This window comes from Oryza brachyantha, chromosome 4, assembly GCF_000231095.2.
Source record: "Oryza brachyantha chromosome 4, ObraRS2, whole genome shotgun sequence".
Lineage (NCBI taxonomy): Eukaryota > Viridiplantae > Streptophyta > Magnoliopsida > Poales > Poaceae > Oryza > Oryza brachyantha.
The window spans coordinates 17,688,628-17,706,641 of NC_023166.2; the positions used below are offsets into that span (position 1 = coordinate 17,688,628).

The following is an 18,014-nucleotide window of genomic DNA, read 5'->3' on the forward strand; positions in this document are numbered from 1 at the left end:
TATGGAGGAAGTCCTAGAGTATCGACCACCAAATTGTGACATATCCTATGAAGAAAACTATGCCACGAGTCTCTGACCAGCTTGAACAAAAGAATAGGATGATACAATTCAGGTGCTATTACATTCAAGAATTTAGAAATGCACTTGCCACGCATAAGACAGGGGATGGAATTTATGTACATGTAGACAGTGTGGCGTAAGAGAAAAAAAAAAGGTCCAATTCAGAGCAAAATGGTTCAAAAATCTCCCTAAATTTTGTACTTCAAACAAGGAGATTCCTTATTTTTCAGTACTCGGTAGTAGTTTCTACTAGCGAAATGCCAGATCCGATACAGCTAAAGAGTTCTCAATTGCTTTCCCTGAAAAACGAAGGACTCATTTGATTATTAGCGATGCAAATCCTCAGCATTAGACAAACATCCTCAGTGATATCCGATCGGCGCAGGGGTCTGCTTCAGCTCCATGCCCTGGTAATGGATGTCCTGCACATCACAAGCCAGACAAGACAAAACATCAGAGCCAATTCAACATACAGGCCCAAAAGATAAGATCAAAGATCGGCAAGATCGCTGATCATGGTTATACCGATGCGAAGTGATTGACGTCACGGTGGTGAGCCTCGTCGGCGCGCACGACGGTGACGACGTCCTTGAGCGTGGCGTCGGCGGGGAGGCGCCAGTAGTCGACGGCGATGGCAGGGGCAGGGACGTTGTCGATCTTGCCGGCCTCGAGGTCCTTGAGGAACTCGGTGTAGGAGTGGATGGCCTCCTCCTCGAGGTACCCGACGACGCGGTGCGCGAACTTGGGGGAGAGGAGGTAGCCCAGGAAGTAGGCGTTGAAGAAGACGCCCTGGACGGTGATGACGAGGGCGCGCTCGTACCACCTCGGCTTCGCCACCTCCATGAAGGTCATGAGGTGCATGCGCTCGTTCTCGGCCTCCTCCAGCAGCGTGCGGATCCACCCGCCGCTCTGCTCGAAGCGCCGGAGGGAGCGGAGGTGGAGCAGCATGCCGCCCACCATCCCCGGCACTGCCGCCACCGTCTCCAGCATCATCGCACGGCAACCATACCTCCTCTGCATCCAATTTGCAGTGTTAAACGATGGACAGTTACAACCGAGCAGAGATCCACTAGAGGATTATGATTTACGCATACTACTAGAAATAGAGGGCATTGGAAGTTTGGAACATGACAATCACAAACCGAAATACACGACGGAACAGTTGGATCCTCACGTATTGTAGTGCAAACAGTAGACCTATGATTTAATGGGCGGGATTTTAACAAATTAAAAATAAAGTCCTTTTCAAAGTGCGTGTCCCTTTCTTGTCGTCGTATGTACTCCCTCCGTCCCAAAATAAACCAAATTTTTATTTTTTATCTATAATTTTTGACTCTTCGTTTTATTCAATTTTTTTTGCGATTGATATTTTTGTTTTTATTGGATGATAAATCATAAATAGTACTTTACATGTGACTAATTTTTTTAATTTTCTAAAAAAAATTTAAATAAGACGAATGATAAACGTTGGACACGAAAACCAAAGAATTGATTTTTTTTTTTTTGGCCAGAGGAAGTACTCCTAGACAACAAAATCAATCCGCACAGGTGGATCAGGTAGAACCCACGCGTCACTAATACAAATGGCATCTTCCCGGAAGAAAGGAAACCGAAATTCTCGAGGGCAAAATAAAGTGCTCTTGTTGCCTCCTATGGCACGCCAAGAGGCAGTTTTTCCCTTCGACAAAAAGTTGAACAAACATAACACAGCACTCATCGCCACCAGGAACATCAAACGGCGGCGCGCCGTTATCGAGTCATCGAGTAATTAAGCACAAACCTGGAAGAAGATGTCAGTGGGGAAGCGAAGCGACTTGACGGTCCAGTACGCGATCTTGTCGAGCAGCGTCTTGGGCACGTGGTGCTTCGTCAGATCGATCGAAGTGTCTGCGGTATAGGTCTCCCATGGCTGTGGAAAATCAAACCAAAATTAAAACCGCTCGACGAGTTTATCAATGCACGTATCAATCAGGCGATCGACCTACGGGAAGAATGGAAACGGGAAACCGATCGGGAGCAAACAAAGCGAATTAGAGCGCGCGCACGTACGTACCCTGAAGCAAGACCACTTCCACTCCGTGCCGTCCTCCCGCACCAGCTTCTTCGACTGCTCGATCCCCCAGTAGCTGTTCACCACCACCTCCTTCTTCTCCGCTCCCGCTTTCTTGGCCTCCTCCTTCGCTGCCTCCTCCGTCGCCGCCACGGACGACGTGGACATCATCCGCATCCCCCACACCCCGGGGACGGCGTCTCCGCCTGCGAGGAACGGCCTCGCCGCCGCCGCCGCCGCCGGAGAGTTCAACGTCGCGGTGAAGATGCGGACGCCGCCGACGTGGCGGAGGAGCGCCGATCCGGCCATCCTGGAGCTCATCGCCGCCGGTGACGGTCGCCGATCGAAACGCACGGGGCTAGACAACGCCAAAAGTTTTGGAGGAATTCTGAGAGGCGCCTTTTGTTGACGAGATAGTTGCGATTTGCAAATGGAGTGGATTTTTCTCGGTGGAATTTATACAGGGAGAGAGAGCGCGCCACAGGAGAGGAGTCGGTGGTGGGGCCACGCCGTCAGTGACGGGGGGAGCTGGGGTTTCCTCGGGCTTTCCCGAATCTGAGGATTACTAGTAAGTCTTTTCTTCTTCTCCAAGTTGATCGGCTTAAGTACTAACCGCTATGCGATTATTTTCCAAACAGCCTGTGACTAATAATAAAAGGTTCACGTGTTTTCAGAGCCAAACTATGTGATGTGTGGTTGGTACACGCATCAGGAGTCTCAACCTTGGTATCCATTAAACTGATTTATTTATATAAGAAAAAATGGGATAGTACTACTGCATAAAAGCATAATAGGTTAATATAACGAAATGTACAAAGTCAATTTGAAAAAACACCACTTGTACAGGTGGAGTACAAGTGTAGTACAAGTAGAATATTCCGTTTAGAACCATTTCACACGAAGCAAATTAATTAATGCTGAAAAATCCAAAATGCCCGATAGCACAAGGCAAACGTACAAAGCCAAAGCCAAACGGGAAACGAGTCCTGGTTCTGTTGCTTGTCTTGTGGACCAAGAAAGACGCCATCCATCCAGGATCGATGGCAGTCAAATTAGGCAACTGCTATTATTAGATCCTTAATCTAAGCACTGACAATTCCAGAACGTGACTAACAGCTATGTTAATTACGAACTGACGCAAATATGGTACTACGGCAGCTAGAAACATCCGGGACCTTGCTTCGGTTCGGAGGGGCCTTCATGGCGCTGTGCTTACCACACGAACCCATAAACTCAATACACAAACGTGTCGATGTTTACTCAGAGTCAATATCGTCTTTGCAATGGTCAAATAAAGATTTTAACCATTATATTTTTAAAAAATATATGTCATTCAAAGCTTTTATTGTATAGAGGCTAATAGACATTATTAACTGTAGCAATGATGTTTACCTTTTCCTCTCTTTTCTACTCGATATCAACAAATATTCGTCCAAAATTGTGGGGGTACTAAATTTTCTCTGTGTTACCTCCAAAATTAACTTTCTTCTTCCCTCAAAAAAAATTAACTTTCTTCGTATTGATGTACTGAAGTACAATATTCGTCCCAAAATACCTGTGGCTCTAGGTTATTTAGTAGTAAAAATTAAGATTTGAGAAAAAAAAATAACTATAATAGCTATTGTTAAAAGATGTATGGTTAGTGTAGGGGGGTAGTTAAAGGTAGAACAGAGAGAAATTTAGACTAACAAGTTTTTTTAAGACAATGTTGAATGTCAAAGTGACCAGGTTGTTGGGACGTATGAAGTGTAAATCAGTACTTAAATATGTCACCTAGTGGTAGCTATTTTCAGAAAAAGATAGTTGAAGAAACTAAAAAATATAGGCCTCTTATATATGCGGGTTTCATATTATTTTTGCTGAACTCTTGGGGAAGTTTTCCTAAGGACATAGTAAGATGCAAGAATTCAGTCAGTTTAAGTTTTGGAACATGTCTGAAAGACCTCGAGTATACAGCATGTCAGCATTTTTTTTAAAGGATATTCCTTTACGAAATACCGTATACACTGGAGGACCGAGTCCTGGTCTTAGTTGAGTGCACGGACCTCATGTGGTTACACCAAAAAGTAGAAAGACTGTATACTTGACGAAGCATAGCCATAGGCCATATAGCCCATCGGCAATCGCTGCATCAGGCAACAGCTAGCCGTGTGATTCTGTAGTGAACGGTACATGAACCCTTTTGACGAGCTGCTTGGTCGAGTCTCCAATCGGATGGACAAGTTTTGCCAGCTGCAATTCTGAACATGTACATACTGCTATTCCAAAAATCATATTCTTATTGTTATTGCATATGTACAGGGCGTAGAACAGAATGACATCAGGGTGAAACATCAGTTCTTTACATACGAGTAGAAATGTAGAATAGAACAATTTGTCCCAATTCCCATACAGGGTGTGATATAGTAATACGCATGTACTCCAGTAGCAATAATGGCGATGAACTTTAGCAAGAGCATCTATCGTTCACTGATGATCAGTGGTAGCCGATAGGCGCGGGCGTCTCCTTCAGCTTCATCCCCTGGTATTGGATGTCCTGCACAAGTGATGGACCAAACCAGAGAAACCCGATTAGTTTAGCTCAAACTGTTCATGGCCTGTTCACTAATTAAGCTGGAGATTGTTCATTGTTGATTTTGGTGTGCGTACCGATGCGAAATGGTTGAGGTCGCGGTGGTGCGCCTCGTCGGCGCGAATGACGGTGACGACGTCCTTGAGCGTGGCGTCGACGGGTAGGCGCCAGTAGTCTATGGCGATGGCCGGCGCCGGCGCGTTCTCGACCTTGCCGGCCTCGAGGTCCTTGAGGTACTCGGTGTACGAGTTCACGGCCTCCTCCTCGAGGTAGCCGACGAAGCGGTGCGCGAACTTGGGGGAGAGGAGGTAGCCGACGAAGTAGGCGTTGAAGAAGACGCCCTGCGCGGCGAGCACGAGGGCGCGCTCCCACCACCGGGGCTGCATCACCTCGAGGAAGGTCATGAGGTGCATCCGCTCGTTCTCGGCCTCCTCCAGCAGCGCGCGGATCCAGCCGCCGCTGTGCTCGAAGCGGCGGAGGGAGCGCAGGTGGAGCAGCATGCCGCCCACCATGCCGGGTACCCCGGCCACCGTCTCCAGAAGCAGCGCGTGGCTGGCGTGCCGCCGCTGGAAGAAGAGGTCCCTGGGCACGCACAGCGACTTCACCGTCCAGTACGCCAGCTTGTCGGGGAGGCCCTTCGGCTCGTGGTGCTTCGTCACGTCGATCGATGTGTCCGACGTGTACGTGTCCCACGGCTGCAGCCATGCACGCACCACGGACACGTTACAACCAGATCGGATTCACCGTGCAGAAAAGCACATCATGAATGCAACAATGGAGCTAGAAATGAGTCGGTAGTACTCACCCTGAAGGAGAGCCACTTCCATTCCGTGCCGTCCTCTTTCACGAGCTTCGGCGGCTGGATGCCCCAGTAGCTCACGATGCCATTCTTGCTCTGCAGATCGGTGGCCGCCGCCGGCTCCGGCGTCTTCTCGGTGGCGGTTTCTTTGGCGTCCGCGTCCGCGGCCGCGCTGGTGCTGCCCATCCTAGCGGGGAAAATCCTCGCGGCGGCGGGCATGACGCCCCTCGCGCCCGCACCGAGCCCTGAGTACACCGGCTCGGCAGCGAACAGGCGCGGGCCCAGGTGGCGCAGCAGCGCCGCTCCGGCCATTCGGGAGCTCATGTCAATCACGACGACGACGACTTCGCTGTGATCGATCTTCCGCAGAGCGCGAAAAGGCTGGAGAAAAGTATTGTCGGAACTCGGAAGTGGGGATTATTGGTGATTTGGCTTTGTTGCTGCTAGTTGGCTCGTTGCCGGTAATGTGGCGAGGCTACGTGATTAGTTGTTGCGTTTTATAGTGGGGCGTCTCGCGCCGGCGCGATGCTTCCTGGACAGCGCAGCGGCCGGGAGCACGAGCGCGCGACGGCTAATTTGATTTTGTTATGGAGTACTAACGAGCCCAGTTCCTTGCCGTGCCGGCGTGCGATTTGACTGGATGGACCAGACTAACCGGCGCTACTGGTCTTCGTCATCTTCCGGTGAAGTTTGCGAGAGATCGGAACAGGTAGCATATGATGCACTGATGCGGATTGTGTTGTGTGGTTGACTTGACCTTTCAACGGGGTGTCGTTTCTAGGCTTGCCTCTCTACGCTAGCGTTGGATTCTGCTGCGCGATGGGAGGAGCGGGTGTCAACATGGCATGGAAGGTGAATCCTGCCCGTCGGTTTCCGTGCCGTCTGGCGACTGGCCGGCAGTAGTAATTCTGCGTTGGAGGTCAACCGGCGAAAATGGCTTTGGCATTTCGCCGTGGCTGGAAAGGTGGAAGTGTGAAACTATAGGGAATTAAGATGCATGCGCAAACGGGTTTAGGAAGCATGTCACCATGACATCTTGCATAACATCCCCTAACCATCCACGCCCACGCTTAGGTTGCACTTACCTCACACCAACACCTTGGCTGAGTAAACTACCTTCTTGCACCACGGTAGATAGGACAACCAATCAACCCAGGCCAACCAAGCTCCACCCTGTGTACCCTCACCTCAATGTCCAGGAGAAGAGAAATCTATAAGTTTAGCTATGCACATGCCTAATTTTCGTAAGTGCGGTTATCACCATTAAGCCATATTTTAGTTGTCCATCAACTACAATTAACTCAAAGCCTAAAGATAAATAAGTTTACTAGTTTCCCTTCCCCATAAATGAGTTAAATTATCTAAGCAATGCTAAGCACAAAATAAATTAGCATCTAAGCTAACCCAAAGTGACAAGATAAAGGGAATACCACGTAACGTCTTAATAGCACAAGAATAGGATTATCCATAATACATGTAATTGTAAAATAATGCATAAGTAATTTGAATTTGTAAAAATAATTTAAGAATAAGGATCAACATGATCAAAGGAGATAGTGTGACTTACCAACCTTGAGGGTCTGAACTAGCTTAGGCTACGATCTCATAGTAAACGGGGGCATCAAAAACTCTGAAATCTAGAACAATCAATTAAAAATATTAATAGTAAAAAAATACAGTGGATAGTAAAAAAGGAAAAAAACTATTTTTAATAGATTCTTAACAAAATATTGATTCGCTTCGCTGTAATTTGAACAAGCTTAAACCGATCCGAATGAATTAGTTACGAGTTTTAGTAGATCTGTTATTTTCTTAACTAAACCTGAAAACGAATTAACGATGATGATACACGCGCCATGGTTGAGGCAGCAGCATTCGTGGCTGCACACCTCTAAATAAAGAAAAAAAAATCCCTCAACGGCCATAATCGGCTGATATCATATACAGAGCTGCATGTGTCTATAGTTTACAAGAATCTCTCCATGAATTCATAATCAAACAGAAGTTCTTTTAATCCAATCATTTTGCTGTACTGCAAAGTAATCCAGCCAACAGCTGATACATATGCTACAAGAAGGCAGGCACGCTTAAACCGACAGGCAAACACTCTGATGCTACGCTTGCTTACGGTGGACCCAGCAGCTGCAAGGAGTAGTCCTCGGAGACTTCTCAGTAATATGGTTATGAATAAGGCACTCAAAATCCCAGTCACAACCCCTGCCATTAGGTATCCAAGCATTCCAATTGAATTGAAATCTTCTGAAATATAGGACTTCGAAAACCTTCATAATCCAACATATTGGAGATACAATAAGCATCAGAAGGGGAAAAAACATTGTAAATAATAATGCAGACATGCAAGCAAATTATGTGTGCCTTTAAAGGAAAATATTAAGTTCCGACTTCCTAGTGTCTACCACTTAGAGCAGGCGATAAGGCAGAACAAGTATCTAAACATCACCCAGTTCATAGGTGGTAAGCTAGTTAAAATGAAACAGAAAGTAACAGCAACTTCCTGCACTTAAGCAGCTTATCATCTTCTGATGGAGCTAATTTGCACATGTGGATTAGAACAATATGCAGGTAGTGCAGTGTTGATGCAGTCGATATTTGGGATTTTTTAGAAGCGGATATACGTACAATACAAATATCCTCTTGAGCATCTCGATTGTCGAAGGTTCCTCGGCGGTGCAATTGAACAGCCTATCTGAATAAATATCAGCCTTACTGCTCCCCAGTGTGTATCTGCAACTGTACGATTCATTTACCTACATGAAAACATGGTGATGAAAAGGTAATGTCGAAAGGAACTAGTGTCTCCAAGAAAACAGGAAATGGATAAAAGGCATGCACATTCCTGAAGATCTATAATATCACAAGACGGCATTTTTAACTACTTTTTACGACAAGATAACAAGATGCCTAAGTAGTAGCTTACCTTGAACCTCAATGTTGTTGACCATGCAACACCAAAGTCAGGCCGACAATTCTGTGGAAGAGCTTCCTTTGGGGCCTCTGCAACCGCATAAGATGTCTGACCAGAAAAATATTCTGTGTATTCAACCTTCAGAAACATAAATGAGAACAAATTGAATAAATAAACAGATCTATTAAAATATGTATTAACTTATTAACAAAACGTGATAGAAAAGAGCAATACTAAGCTAAACAATGGACAACAGGTAATAAGCAGGCTGTGCAATACTACAAGTTGATGCAAAATTTAAGGAAGTTCTCTATCTTTGGAAACAATTTATGCACAAACTATTAAACACTAGAGACAAAAGCTATAAGCGCTCATCAATAGCTGGGAGTTGAGCACACATAAAAATTAACCATGATCTATTATCTGTAAGCATCAGTTACAAAATTTTATAAAGCTAAATCTAGGGGCAATGAACACGATATCAGCCTCATAACAGTTAGCATTATACTCTAAACCATTGTTGTGCTAGCAGAGTGGCAGAAGAAGAGCAAGTGAATGAAACATTCACCAATCGCACTGTTATGAAGCGCTCATAGATAGGCCAGTAATTAGGCATAATTATATATATATATTAAGAAAGAATACAATTATACTAAAAAATCTCACCTGGAAAACTGAAGCCCAGTAGTAGTCATCATGGCATCGAAATTTTCTGTTACTCGAGGGGTAAAATACATGCTTAGCTCTATAGTTAAACAGTCCAAGCTCACAAACTTTTGACGACCTAAGATCAACGCCTGAAATGTGCCAACAATCACATCAATGTTGGATCAGTTCATATATATTAATCAACTTGAGTTGATATGGAGAGAAAGAAAAATAGTGCATAAATCATTAGCATTCAAGCACACTAAGTCCAATATACTGGAATAAATAGCTAATTACCACCTCACTATAGTAAAGCTAATTTTCTAGCATAGTAAAGTCAGCAATATGTCACAACTAGTTGTACAACGGATCGATAAAATGTACTACACCACAAAACAGAATGAAGCTTAATTGACAGTAAATTTTTGCGGTCTACAGCCTAGATAGCTTATCCTCGTCATAATTCCAGCACCGTGCACAAATCAGTAAGCTCTAGACTGCAATAATTTCAGCATCGTGTACACATCAGGATCGGACTGAAGGGAGCGGAACGCAACTCACCAGTGGAGAGGATGCGGCAGGTGGAGGGCATGGAGACGGATGCAGTGGAGGACAGACCACCGAGGACGAGACCCGCGAGGCCGACGAGGAAGGAGAAGAAGAATGACGCCGCGAAGGGGGCGGCCACCCCGAGGGCGCCGCGGACAGCAGCCCCGGGTCGCCTCCGGCTCGGCTCCGCCCCTCCGCCCGTGGCGACCGGTGGCGCGGGTGCTTCCGCCGAGAGATCCATCACGTGGTCGGCCGATCCATCGGTCGCGGGGCCGGCAAGCGGCGGCCGCTGGACGCCGGCGATAGGGAGGCAGCGTACGTGCAGTCGGGTCGAGTCGTCGACGGGGACCGGGTGGGTGGGTGGAATTGGGGTCTTTTCGTTGGGCCAAGACTATTTGGGCCGCACATATGCCACGTCCGCGTGTGGAGATTGGTAATCCACTTCACAACGACGCAAGTCTTTTCTACCCTTGCCTTGGATCTTTTCTACCCTTGCCTTGGATTCATTGGTCGATCACGTTGAATCTAATCAATAATTAGATTATTATTTATTGTTGGATGAATCTAGTATAAGGTTGAAAAGAATTATAATATAAAATAATAAGAGTAGTATTTTAATATTAGATAATATCATTGATTTTCTTCCAGTACATGTTTGACAATTCATTTTAAATTAAATTTTTGTGCAGATATATAAAAATAAGTTATAATTAAAATACATAGTAATAACTTTAAAAAATAATTATGTAAGTTTTTCTAACAAGACAAATGATCAAATATGTGTCAAAACGTCAATGGCATCATCTACTAAGACAGAAAGTAAATACTAGACTAGTGTAAATAAACTTATACTTCATGAACTTATTAGTCCAATTTTACCTATGTGATATTTAGAGCATGTTTGTTTCATCCCTAAGTTTGTCGATCCACACGTTAGGCATACAACAATTTTTAAGGTACACGTCTTTTTTTTGTGCAAAAACTTCGGCTTGCACCATATCCCACCTATTGTAGACTTAGTTATTACCCACAGCTTACTCAAGTTACAGAGGTCATTTTCTTCGCCATGTGTTTGTATGGCATGCCAAACTTTACGAATGTGTGGCAAACTTAACCACATACCAAACAAACTCTTAGTTAAGAATGGCCGAAACAGATTCCAGCCCATATGTGGTCTACCAAAGAGATTTGGTGGTAAACTAAAGGGGAGTGACCAAGCGATTTTCTTGTAAAAAAATCAAACAAATCGAATTATAGTATAACTATAATGTTATCTAAATTTTAAAACTTATTTTTTCAAGTTGATTTAAGGTTTTTTTATCATAGTTTATTTTTTAAGTATCTGTATTTAAATATATAAGAACATACACGCTATATATATATATCATAAATTATTCTTTTATTATTGATACGTTTCTACAGTTATAATAAGCCTAAGCAAAACGATGAGTCGGTCATAGTAGGGAAGGAAAACAATGGAGGATTTGACGAGTTTACGAATAAATTGAACCAACGAATATTACTAGGAAAATTTAAACGGCAACCAAGCCAGCTGAGCACACATCACCACGTTTATACATGTCTACACAGAGAGGGGCACAGCATCAAGATAAATCTCTCTCCTATCCCTCCCGATTTTCACTCTCATTTTTTTTTTTACCTTGCATTGTAACAAGGTCAACGGATCAACGACCAACAGCGACATCACCTCTGCCTAATATATTTCCCTTTTTTCTCTTGATTTGCTCGATGCATGCCTTGTTACAGATACTGTGCTTGTATTCTATCTCTGTTCTGCTCCCACCAGACCTTCGCTCTATCCTCGCCAAACCTCTCTCGGCTGCAGAAGCAGAGAATCAATCGAGTATGATAAGTATGGATAAATCAGAACACGTATATGTATAAAAATATGATTTCTAGTGTTGATGACACGGTGATCTTGTCGCGAGATGTGTTTGCGATCCATATGCTTGATCAGTGGCACGTATATACCTGAACCGGATCCGGCGAAGCTCGCGGGTGCCGTCGCCGAGCTCGCGGATGGTGAGGCAGACGCCCGGCTCGTCCTGCTCGATCCACTCGGTCGCTTCCATGTCGCTCGCGTTGCTGATGGACACGGAGGCCTCGTCGCGGGACGAGGTGGTGCCCCGCGACGGGTCGTAGCACGACGGGACGCCGCCGCCCGCCGCGGACGAGCCGGCCGCCGCGGAGTTGAGCATGTTGAAGTGGTGCGCCCACACGTGGTCGGACGGGTCGGGCACGGCCGCCGATGGGTAGCACGCCGCCCTGGTGGAGGCAGCGGCCGCGTGATTAGACGCCGAAGCCGACCCTGCCATCGCCTTGCACGACATGCTCCTGGAGACCGGCTCCTTGGCCAGCGACGACGACGACGCTGCCGGCGTCACCACCGGGCTCTCCCTGGTCGATCCACCCCTGGAGCAGAACGACGACTCCCTCTGCATACATGCATGCACGCCCCCAATTATTTTCAGTAAGTGGCATTAGTTGATCATGCCGATCAAAACAGAAAATCTATGATAATTCGAAATCGTGATCAAGAATGTACGAAGTCTGCACACGTGTATGCATGCATGGTACCGACCAGCACAGAGTCGTCGACGGAGGACGTCGGAGTGGAGACGCCCTGCTGCCGGCCGCTGAACGTATGTACGTTGTACAGCTCGACGATGCGGTCGTAGTTCTCGCCCCACCAACGCTGCGCCTCCCACTTGTTGAAAATCTCTCGGCTACACACACCAACACGTACGTGAGAGAGTTAACTTACAGTACGGAGAACACATCAACCGTGGAAATAGAATAGAGATGATCAGTGTCAAATTAAACCTGAACCGGATGCGCTTGAGGTCATTGCCACCGCCGGGGAGGGTGACGAAGGTGATCTGGACACCGGGCTCAACTTGCGCCGTCCACTCTCTCGGCACAACATCCTCCATGACGGTGACCTCGTCGCCGGCCTCCTCCTCAATGCTCGGGATCCATGTGGCTCCGCCGGGGCTCCTGCCAGCATCCTGCTGCCAGACGCGGTTGCTCTTGCTCCTGGTCATGTCCCATGTCGCCATCGACGTCGAGGCGGCTCGCACAGGTGGCGCCGCCGCAGTAGCGGTCGCCCTCGTGTACATGTAGGCCTCGCCTCCCGGCCTGGTCGTCGTCATGAAGGCAGAGTCATCGATGAAGCCCGGATACGGACGGCGGTAGCTCCTGCTCCTGAACGACGGACTGCCGGCCGCCGCCTTGTAGTGCTGCTTGTTGGAGCCGGAGAACTTGAGCACCATGTCCTTGAGCTGGAGGCAACACATTGCATCGTAGGAGCCTAGTTAGCCACCACCCAGTCACTCACGGTCTCGTCACAAGTGTTATGCGCATCAGCTTTCACTCGAATTACTGGCATAAGTAGCTATCACATTGTATAATATCTGGGATGTATTTACATGTGTCAATGCTTAGCTTGCTTGGATCAAAAGCAAACAGTTTTTAATCGTGAACATCCACGAACATGTGTATCCATGTGTTTGCCTTTTAAATTAGGAAGACCGAGAATGATGCCTGCTGAGTGCTGACCAACCTCTTAGGATGGGTGGAGACTATCTATCGCAAATATGTTTAGTAATTAGTACGTAGTACAAACTAAGAGTAAAGCACAGCAAACACGTTTAAATCAAACAATCTAGCTAGGTCGCAAAAAGGAAAATTGCTAGTAACACAAAAATACAAATTAAGGACCACTCTAACTGGCTAGTGACACTGCACGACACAGGAGGGCAATCTTTACCCTTTTGTCTGAATCAAGGAACCGTGGTAGCACGCATGCATGCCTGCATCTATCGCAGCCTAAACTCAAAGCAACATAGTAACCGGTGCGGGCGATAATGACAGCTCCTCGCCGCGCAAAGGCGCGCGCGCGGCCGCGCGCGCTGATCGCTCTGCGGGACTGACTGTGGCTCGCTCTCGCATCGCACCACATGACCCCGGCCGGGCCGGCCTCCACCACGGCATGCATGCATGCACGCACGCACGCATGATGCGTTGCGTGCGCCGTGCGCGCTCGCTTAAAAAGACACGACCCGCGGCGCGGCACGGCGAGACAGACATGATACGATACGAGCCGCGCGCGCGCGTTATTTGCGTGGCCCTGGAGGCAGGTGCAGGGGCCCAGCCTGGGGCCCTAAATCCGTGTAGCTCGCGTGGCCCGCTTGCTAATTGCTATCCCGGCTTTATTCCATCTCCATGGCAGCAAGCAAGGCAGTCGGCAGATCGTAGTTTTAGACTTTGTTTTGCTCGTGGCTAACTTTGCCATTCCTAACCTAACAAAATACTGACACACCGTAGATCTAAGTTAGACAAGGAACCATATCATAGATGTTGGACTATGTGGCTCGAAATATGGTATGTCACGATTGATTGCAGCATTGAACCAAATGACCACCTAAGAAACCATGGCATCCAAGTATCCAACCAAACACGTTACACCACCAAAGCATGACTTTCCACCAGGGAAAAGGAAAAAAATGGACATCAGGCAGGCAGCCAAAGGGGCACCCCTGTATCTACGTTATGGGCATCTCTTTAGGGCAAAGGGAATGACCGAGTGGGAAAAGATGGTAGTACCTCCACTTTAAAGTATATGGTGTATTCTGTCTCATTGGTACAAGTGATTTGATTAAAGATTAATATACTAATATATAACTTATGTGACAAAATTATAATCATAAAAATATTTTCAAAAATAAATCTAATAATATCAATTTCATATCTGAAAATTATGCTTTAGTAGAATAATATTTGATCAAACACTCGTTCTAGCTAACGAAACAAAACAAAATCTAGCACATATTTTAAGATGGGGAGAGGAAAATGTGTGTGCATGGGAACAAAATCAAGCCACAGTGTGGTTGGCAAAGTGGCAAACTGTCCAAAGTTTAAGGGTGGTGTGCCCGACCGGCCGGCTGGGATGGGGATGGCCAGATGGGGGGGGGGGGGGGGGGGGGATCCAAGCAAAGAAGACATTAAAGTGGCCTTAATTCTTTCTCCCACCACATCTACTCATAACCCATCCTCCCTTGACCAGCTTTGTCGAGGAATGTTGCGAGAATTTATCGATGTTGAGTGCTAAAGGGAAACGATTGAACCACTGTCATTCACATCGTACTTTTGGGTATGGTTCAACATCAACATTTTCCTAGCTGCTGTAGCCAACAGATAACAGTCATATCACTGTTGTAAAGTTGGCCAACGTAGGTTAGGTTTTTCAGAGAGAACACACAGTATTATAGCTAGGGACATCATCTTGATCTCTGCTCATTGATTTGTACTACCTCTGACAATATATATACCACCATAGTTTATCTGCCTATGCGTACCCAAAAAAAAAAGGCATTTCTTAAAACGTAAAAGGTTGTGTGCCTGTATATGCAGAACTGAACAAGAAGTCAAGAACACACCGTGACTCCTGAACAGATACAGCTACAAATTGAAAGCGTTTTTTAGTATGTTTGCATAGGACAATAGTTGCCTGTATAGGTACTGAATTGATTCTCTGCGTCTGCATTACGTGGGGCGGCGGAACTAGCGATCCTATTAGTGAAGGGCCGAAATAATGGCAGCCGTATCTGCAGATTGCAACCTACGGACTAGTACGTAGACGGCCACGGCGCATGACGAGGCTTTGTTCGTCTCTATCGATCATACGTTCATCCCAACCACCGTGAACTTGGGCCGTTGCCACAGGAAATGGCGACGCTTTGCTTGTCCATCTCTACCGATCTGCCCGTGTGGCCTAACCAATCGGACAAGGGAATTCAATTCAGTTGCTACACGGCGCATACATCCCAGATGGCCTCTTGCTTGGGCAATTCCTGGCAAGTAGAGTACTGTGCTCTTCTCTCTCTCTTTCTTTTTTTTTAAAAAAAATGGGAGATGGGTAAGCAGACAGAGTACTACTAGTGATGCTACTGTACAGTAAGCTGTCAGAGGTCGTCCATCTCCGCTGCCACGCTGGTCTTTCCCTCGTCTATTAACTGCCTCTCTACCATAGACTCATACAGTCATACATACAGACAGCTAGCATGTACTACTTCTAGTATACTCGTATAATGCAGTACCGATAGCAAAGTAGTAGCAGGTGTAAATTCGATCCAGGAGTAGCATGTACGAGAAGAAGAAGAAAGGGACGACAGAGGGGTACCTGTGAGGCGAGGGACTTGACGGCATCTCTGCTGTGAGGCGTGGCCGCGCCACGGGACCCGTCCTCCCCGCCTTCCTTGGAGGAGCACGCGATGCATGCCAGCATCTTCGCTGACACCTCCCCCTATCTGCCGCCTCGATCGACGACGACGACGACGGCGCGGGTCGATCGATCGATCAATCAGTAGTCAATCGATCGCTCCCCCCGGCCACAATCTCACCCTGTACTGCATCGCATTGCAAAGCCTGCATTAACGTTAAATGGTACTATCAGAAGCCGCCGTAACGGAAGATCGCGTTGGATCGATCAGTGCTCATGCCATCATGCAGACACTACATAGCCCACGGCTACAGTTGCATGCATGCATGTGAGAGAATGTCTATCCTTGAGGTGGTCAAACTTTGTCGTCGTTCGCATGCATGTATGTCAAGAGAGCATAGTACATGCACAGTACATGTGTTTGCATGATAAATGAATGCAAGATTTCGTGTATCCACGCACACCCATGTACGACCAAAATAAATACACGCCGAAAGTACTATACCAACAGTGCCACTACCACTCTATCCTCCATAGCCATAGCCACAATCCATAACGTACTGTGTAACGTAAAGTGGTCTCCAATCCGGTGCATGACGCGATCCTAGTACAACACCATTTCGACCAGACGTGCCCTCGCTCTCTCTCGTTGCATCAGTACATGTAAACACGCGGACACAACGTACATCTGGCCCACTATGCAAGCACAGCATCGGTCCGTGACCACGCACACGTGCGCATGCGTGTGCGTCGGAGCCGCGAGCAAAGCCGGCCATCCAGCCTCGATTTGTCCGGCCCGTTGAGCGAGAGCATGAATGCATGCGTACGAGAGCTTAGATAGATAAGAACTGCAGCTAGCTTCGTTCGCTACCCGGCCGGCGCCTAAACGGGGCAACAGCTAAGCTGGTGCAGTGGTGCCTGCAGCGACAAAACAGTATAGCACCAGTATAACCGAGCAAGCAAGATCAGTGCAACACCCATGCCAATGGCAGCAACACCAGTCACACAGCTAGCTGTGCCTGCCTTGCATGCATGAGCAGGCTGCTCTAACACAGTGGAAGGAAACGCTACGCGGACAAAGCAGATCGATGGGCAGGCGACAGTGATTCTTTAAACACACATATAGGAAATCAAACGGAAAGGCATGGTGGTGGTAGTAAAATACAGTCAGGGAAGCTTCTGATGTTTATGCACATGGAAAATTTATTAACCACCAGTGTGCTAGCTCCGCCCGTTTGTGTGTGTGCACAGTGTTCATGCAGACGAGGCGCAGCTACCCACGCGAGGCAGGCAGGTACGTATGGGGAAGACTCCAAACGACGCCCAACAGCAGCAGCTCGATGAACGAGGCAGGGAGCCGCTCAGATGTATCAGCTACTACAGTCTATGCGGCTGGGACCCGCGGCCTCCCCGAGATCAACGTACTGCCTGGACTTTATTTTTTTTTTCTGCCCCGTTCGGCCATCCCTACACAAAAAAGTGGGCCCTGCCTAAAGTGACCAGCTATCGAGTGACTGCATTGTGGAGCCCGGAAGGGGTTTAGCTGCTTATCTTTTGCGCTTTTTGATAAAAAAACACGTCGTGATAACCTTAAACACGGTATCAGTGTGTGTGTTTTCTTATTTTGCCTGGTAGTAATTTCTTTTGCACAGTAGTATAGCAGCTAATTAATTAATGATGCTGTAGAGCGCGACAGAAATGAGAGAGCCACAGTGAGGAGTGATGAGATGATGCTTACAGGTAACTGACGGCAACCAGATAGCTACGCTCTAGCTATCTCTCTCTCCTCCGAGTTTGTTTGCCCGCCGTGTAAACAGTGTGCGTGCACAAACCGCCAGCAAATAGGCGCTGACCGGGTTGCTCCTCCTCGATCCTCTTCCTCCCTCCGGCGTCTGAAATGATCCGGACGAAAATGTGCCAAAAATTAAAATATGTATACTTGTGACATGAGCCTCGAAGCGAGAGCGGGATGCAAGGAGAAATGGGCTTTGACTTGTGATGAAACAGCACTGGAGAAGAAGCCCATGCGAGAAGACAAAACAAAAACAGAGAGGAGAAAGTGTAACTGAAAAGAAGAAAAGCAAAGCGCGGTACACAACGAGGCGTCGCTTGCGACCGTCGGCATCGCCACCATTACCTTCTCCTCCACGTCGCCGGTGAGCGAGCGCA

General features: G+C 47.2%; 4 protein-coding genes across 5 annotated transcripts; all 4 read right to left on the reverse strand.

Moving 5' to 3' along the window:
* Positions 1-131: 131 nt before the first annotated feature.
* Positions 132-2,536, reverse strand: LOC102708236 (ubiquinol oxidase 1a, mitochondrial). The gene is made up of 4 exons (XM_006652692.2): positions 2,114-2,536; positions 1,841-1,969; positions 586-1,074; positions 132-482 (listed from the first exon to the last, which is right to left on the reverse strand). Exons 1-4 carry the CDS (start codon positions 2,429-2,431, stop codon positions 423-425), a joined length of 996 nt encoding a protein of 331 aa, XP_006652755.1. The 5' UTR covers positions 2,432-2,536; the 3' UTR covers positions 132-422.
* Positions 2,537-4,343: 1,807 nt separating this feature from the next.
* On the reverse strand, positions 4,344-5,924 carry LOC102708516 (ubiquinol oxidase 1b, mitochondrial). The gene is made up of 3 exons (XM_006652693.3): positions 5,488-5,924; positions 4,760-5,377; positions 4,344-4,646 (listed from the first exon to the last, which is right to left on the reverse strand). The coding sequence occupies exons 1-3, from the start codon at positions 5,803-5,805 to the stop codon at positions 4,587-4,589; spliced, it is 996 nt and encodes a 331-aa protein (XP_006652756.1). The 5' UTR covers positions 5,806-5,924; the 3' UTR covers positions 4,344-4,586.
* Positions 5,925-7,328: 1,404 nt separating this feature from the next.
* Positions 7,329-9,956, reverse strand: LOC102705815. Of its 2 annotated transcripts, none has more exons than XM_006653671.3 (5): positions 9,617-9,956; positions 9,074-9,204; positions 8,420-8,545; positions 8,122-8,249; positions 7,329-7,763 (listed from the first exon to the last, which is right to left on the reverse strand). In XM_006653671.3, the coding sequence occupies exons 1-5, from the start codon at positions 9,843-9,845 to the stop codon at positions 7,448-7,450; spliced, it is 930 nt and encodes a 309-aa protein (XP_006653734.2). In that variant the 5' UTR covers positions 9,846-9,956; the 3' UTR covers positions 7,329-7,447. The 2 variants fall into 2 exon arrangements, with proteins under 2 accessions (XP_006653734.2, XP_040379298.1); XM_040523364.1 differs by having other exon boundaries at positions 7,337-7,763; positions 8,420-8,515.
* A 1,135-nt stretch (positions 9,957-11,091) lies between these two features.
* LOC102708793 (putative protein Brevis radix-like 3) lies at positions 11,092-15,998 on the reverse strand. The gene is made up of 5 exons (XM_006652694.3): positions 15,807-15,998; positions 12,449-12,906; positions 12,207-12,351; positions 11,597-12,060; positions 11,092-11,444 (listed from the first exon to the last, which is right to left on the reverse strand). Exons 1-5 carry the CDS (start codon positions 15,909-15,911, stop codon positions 11,366-11,368), a joined length of 1,251 nt encoding a protein of 416 aa, XP_006652757.1. The 5' UTR covers positions 15,912-15,998; the 3' UTR covers positions 11,092-11,365.
* Between the last annotated feature and the right edge of the window lie 2,016 nt (positions 15,999-18,014).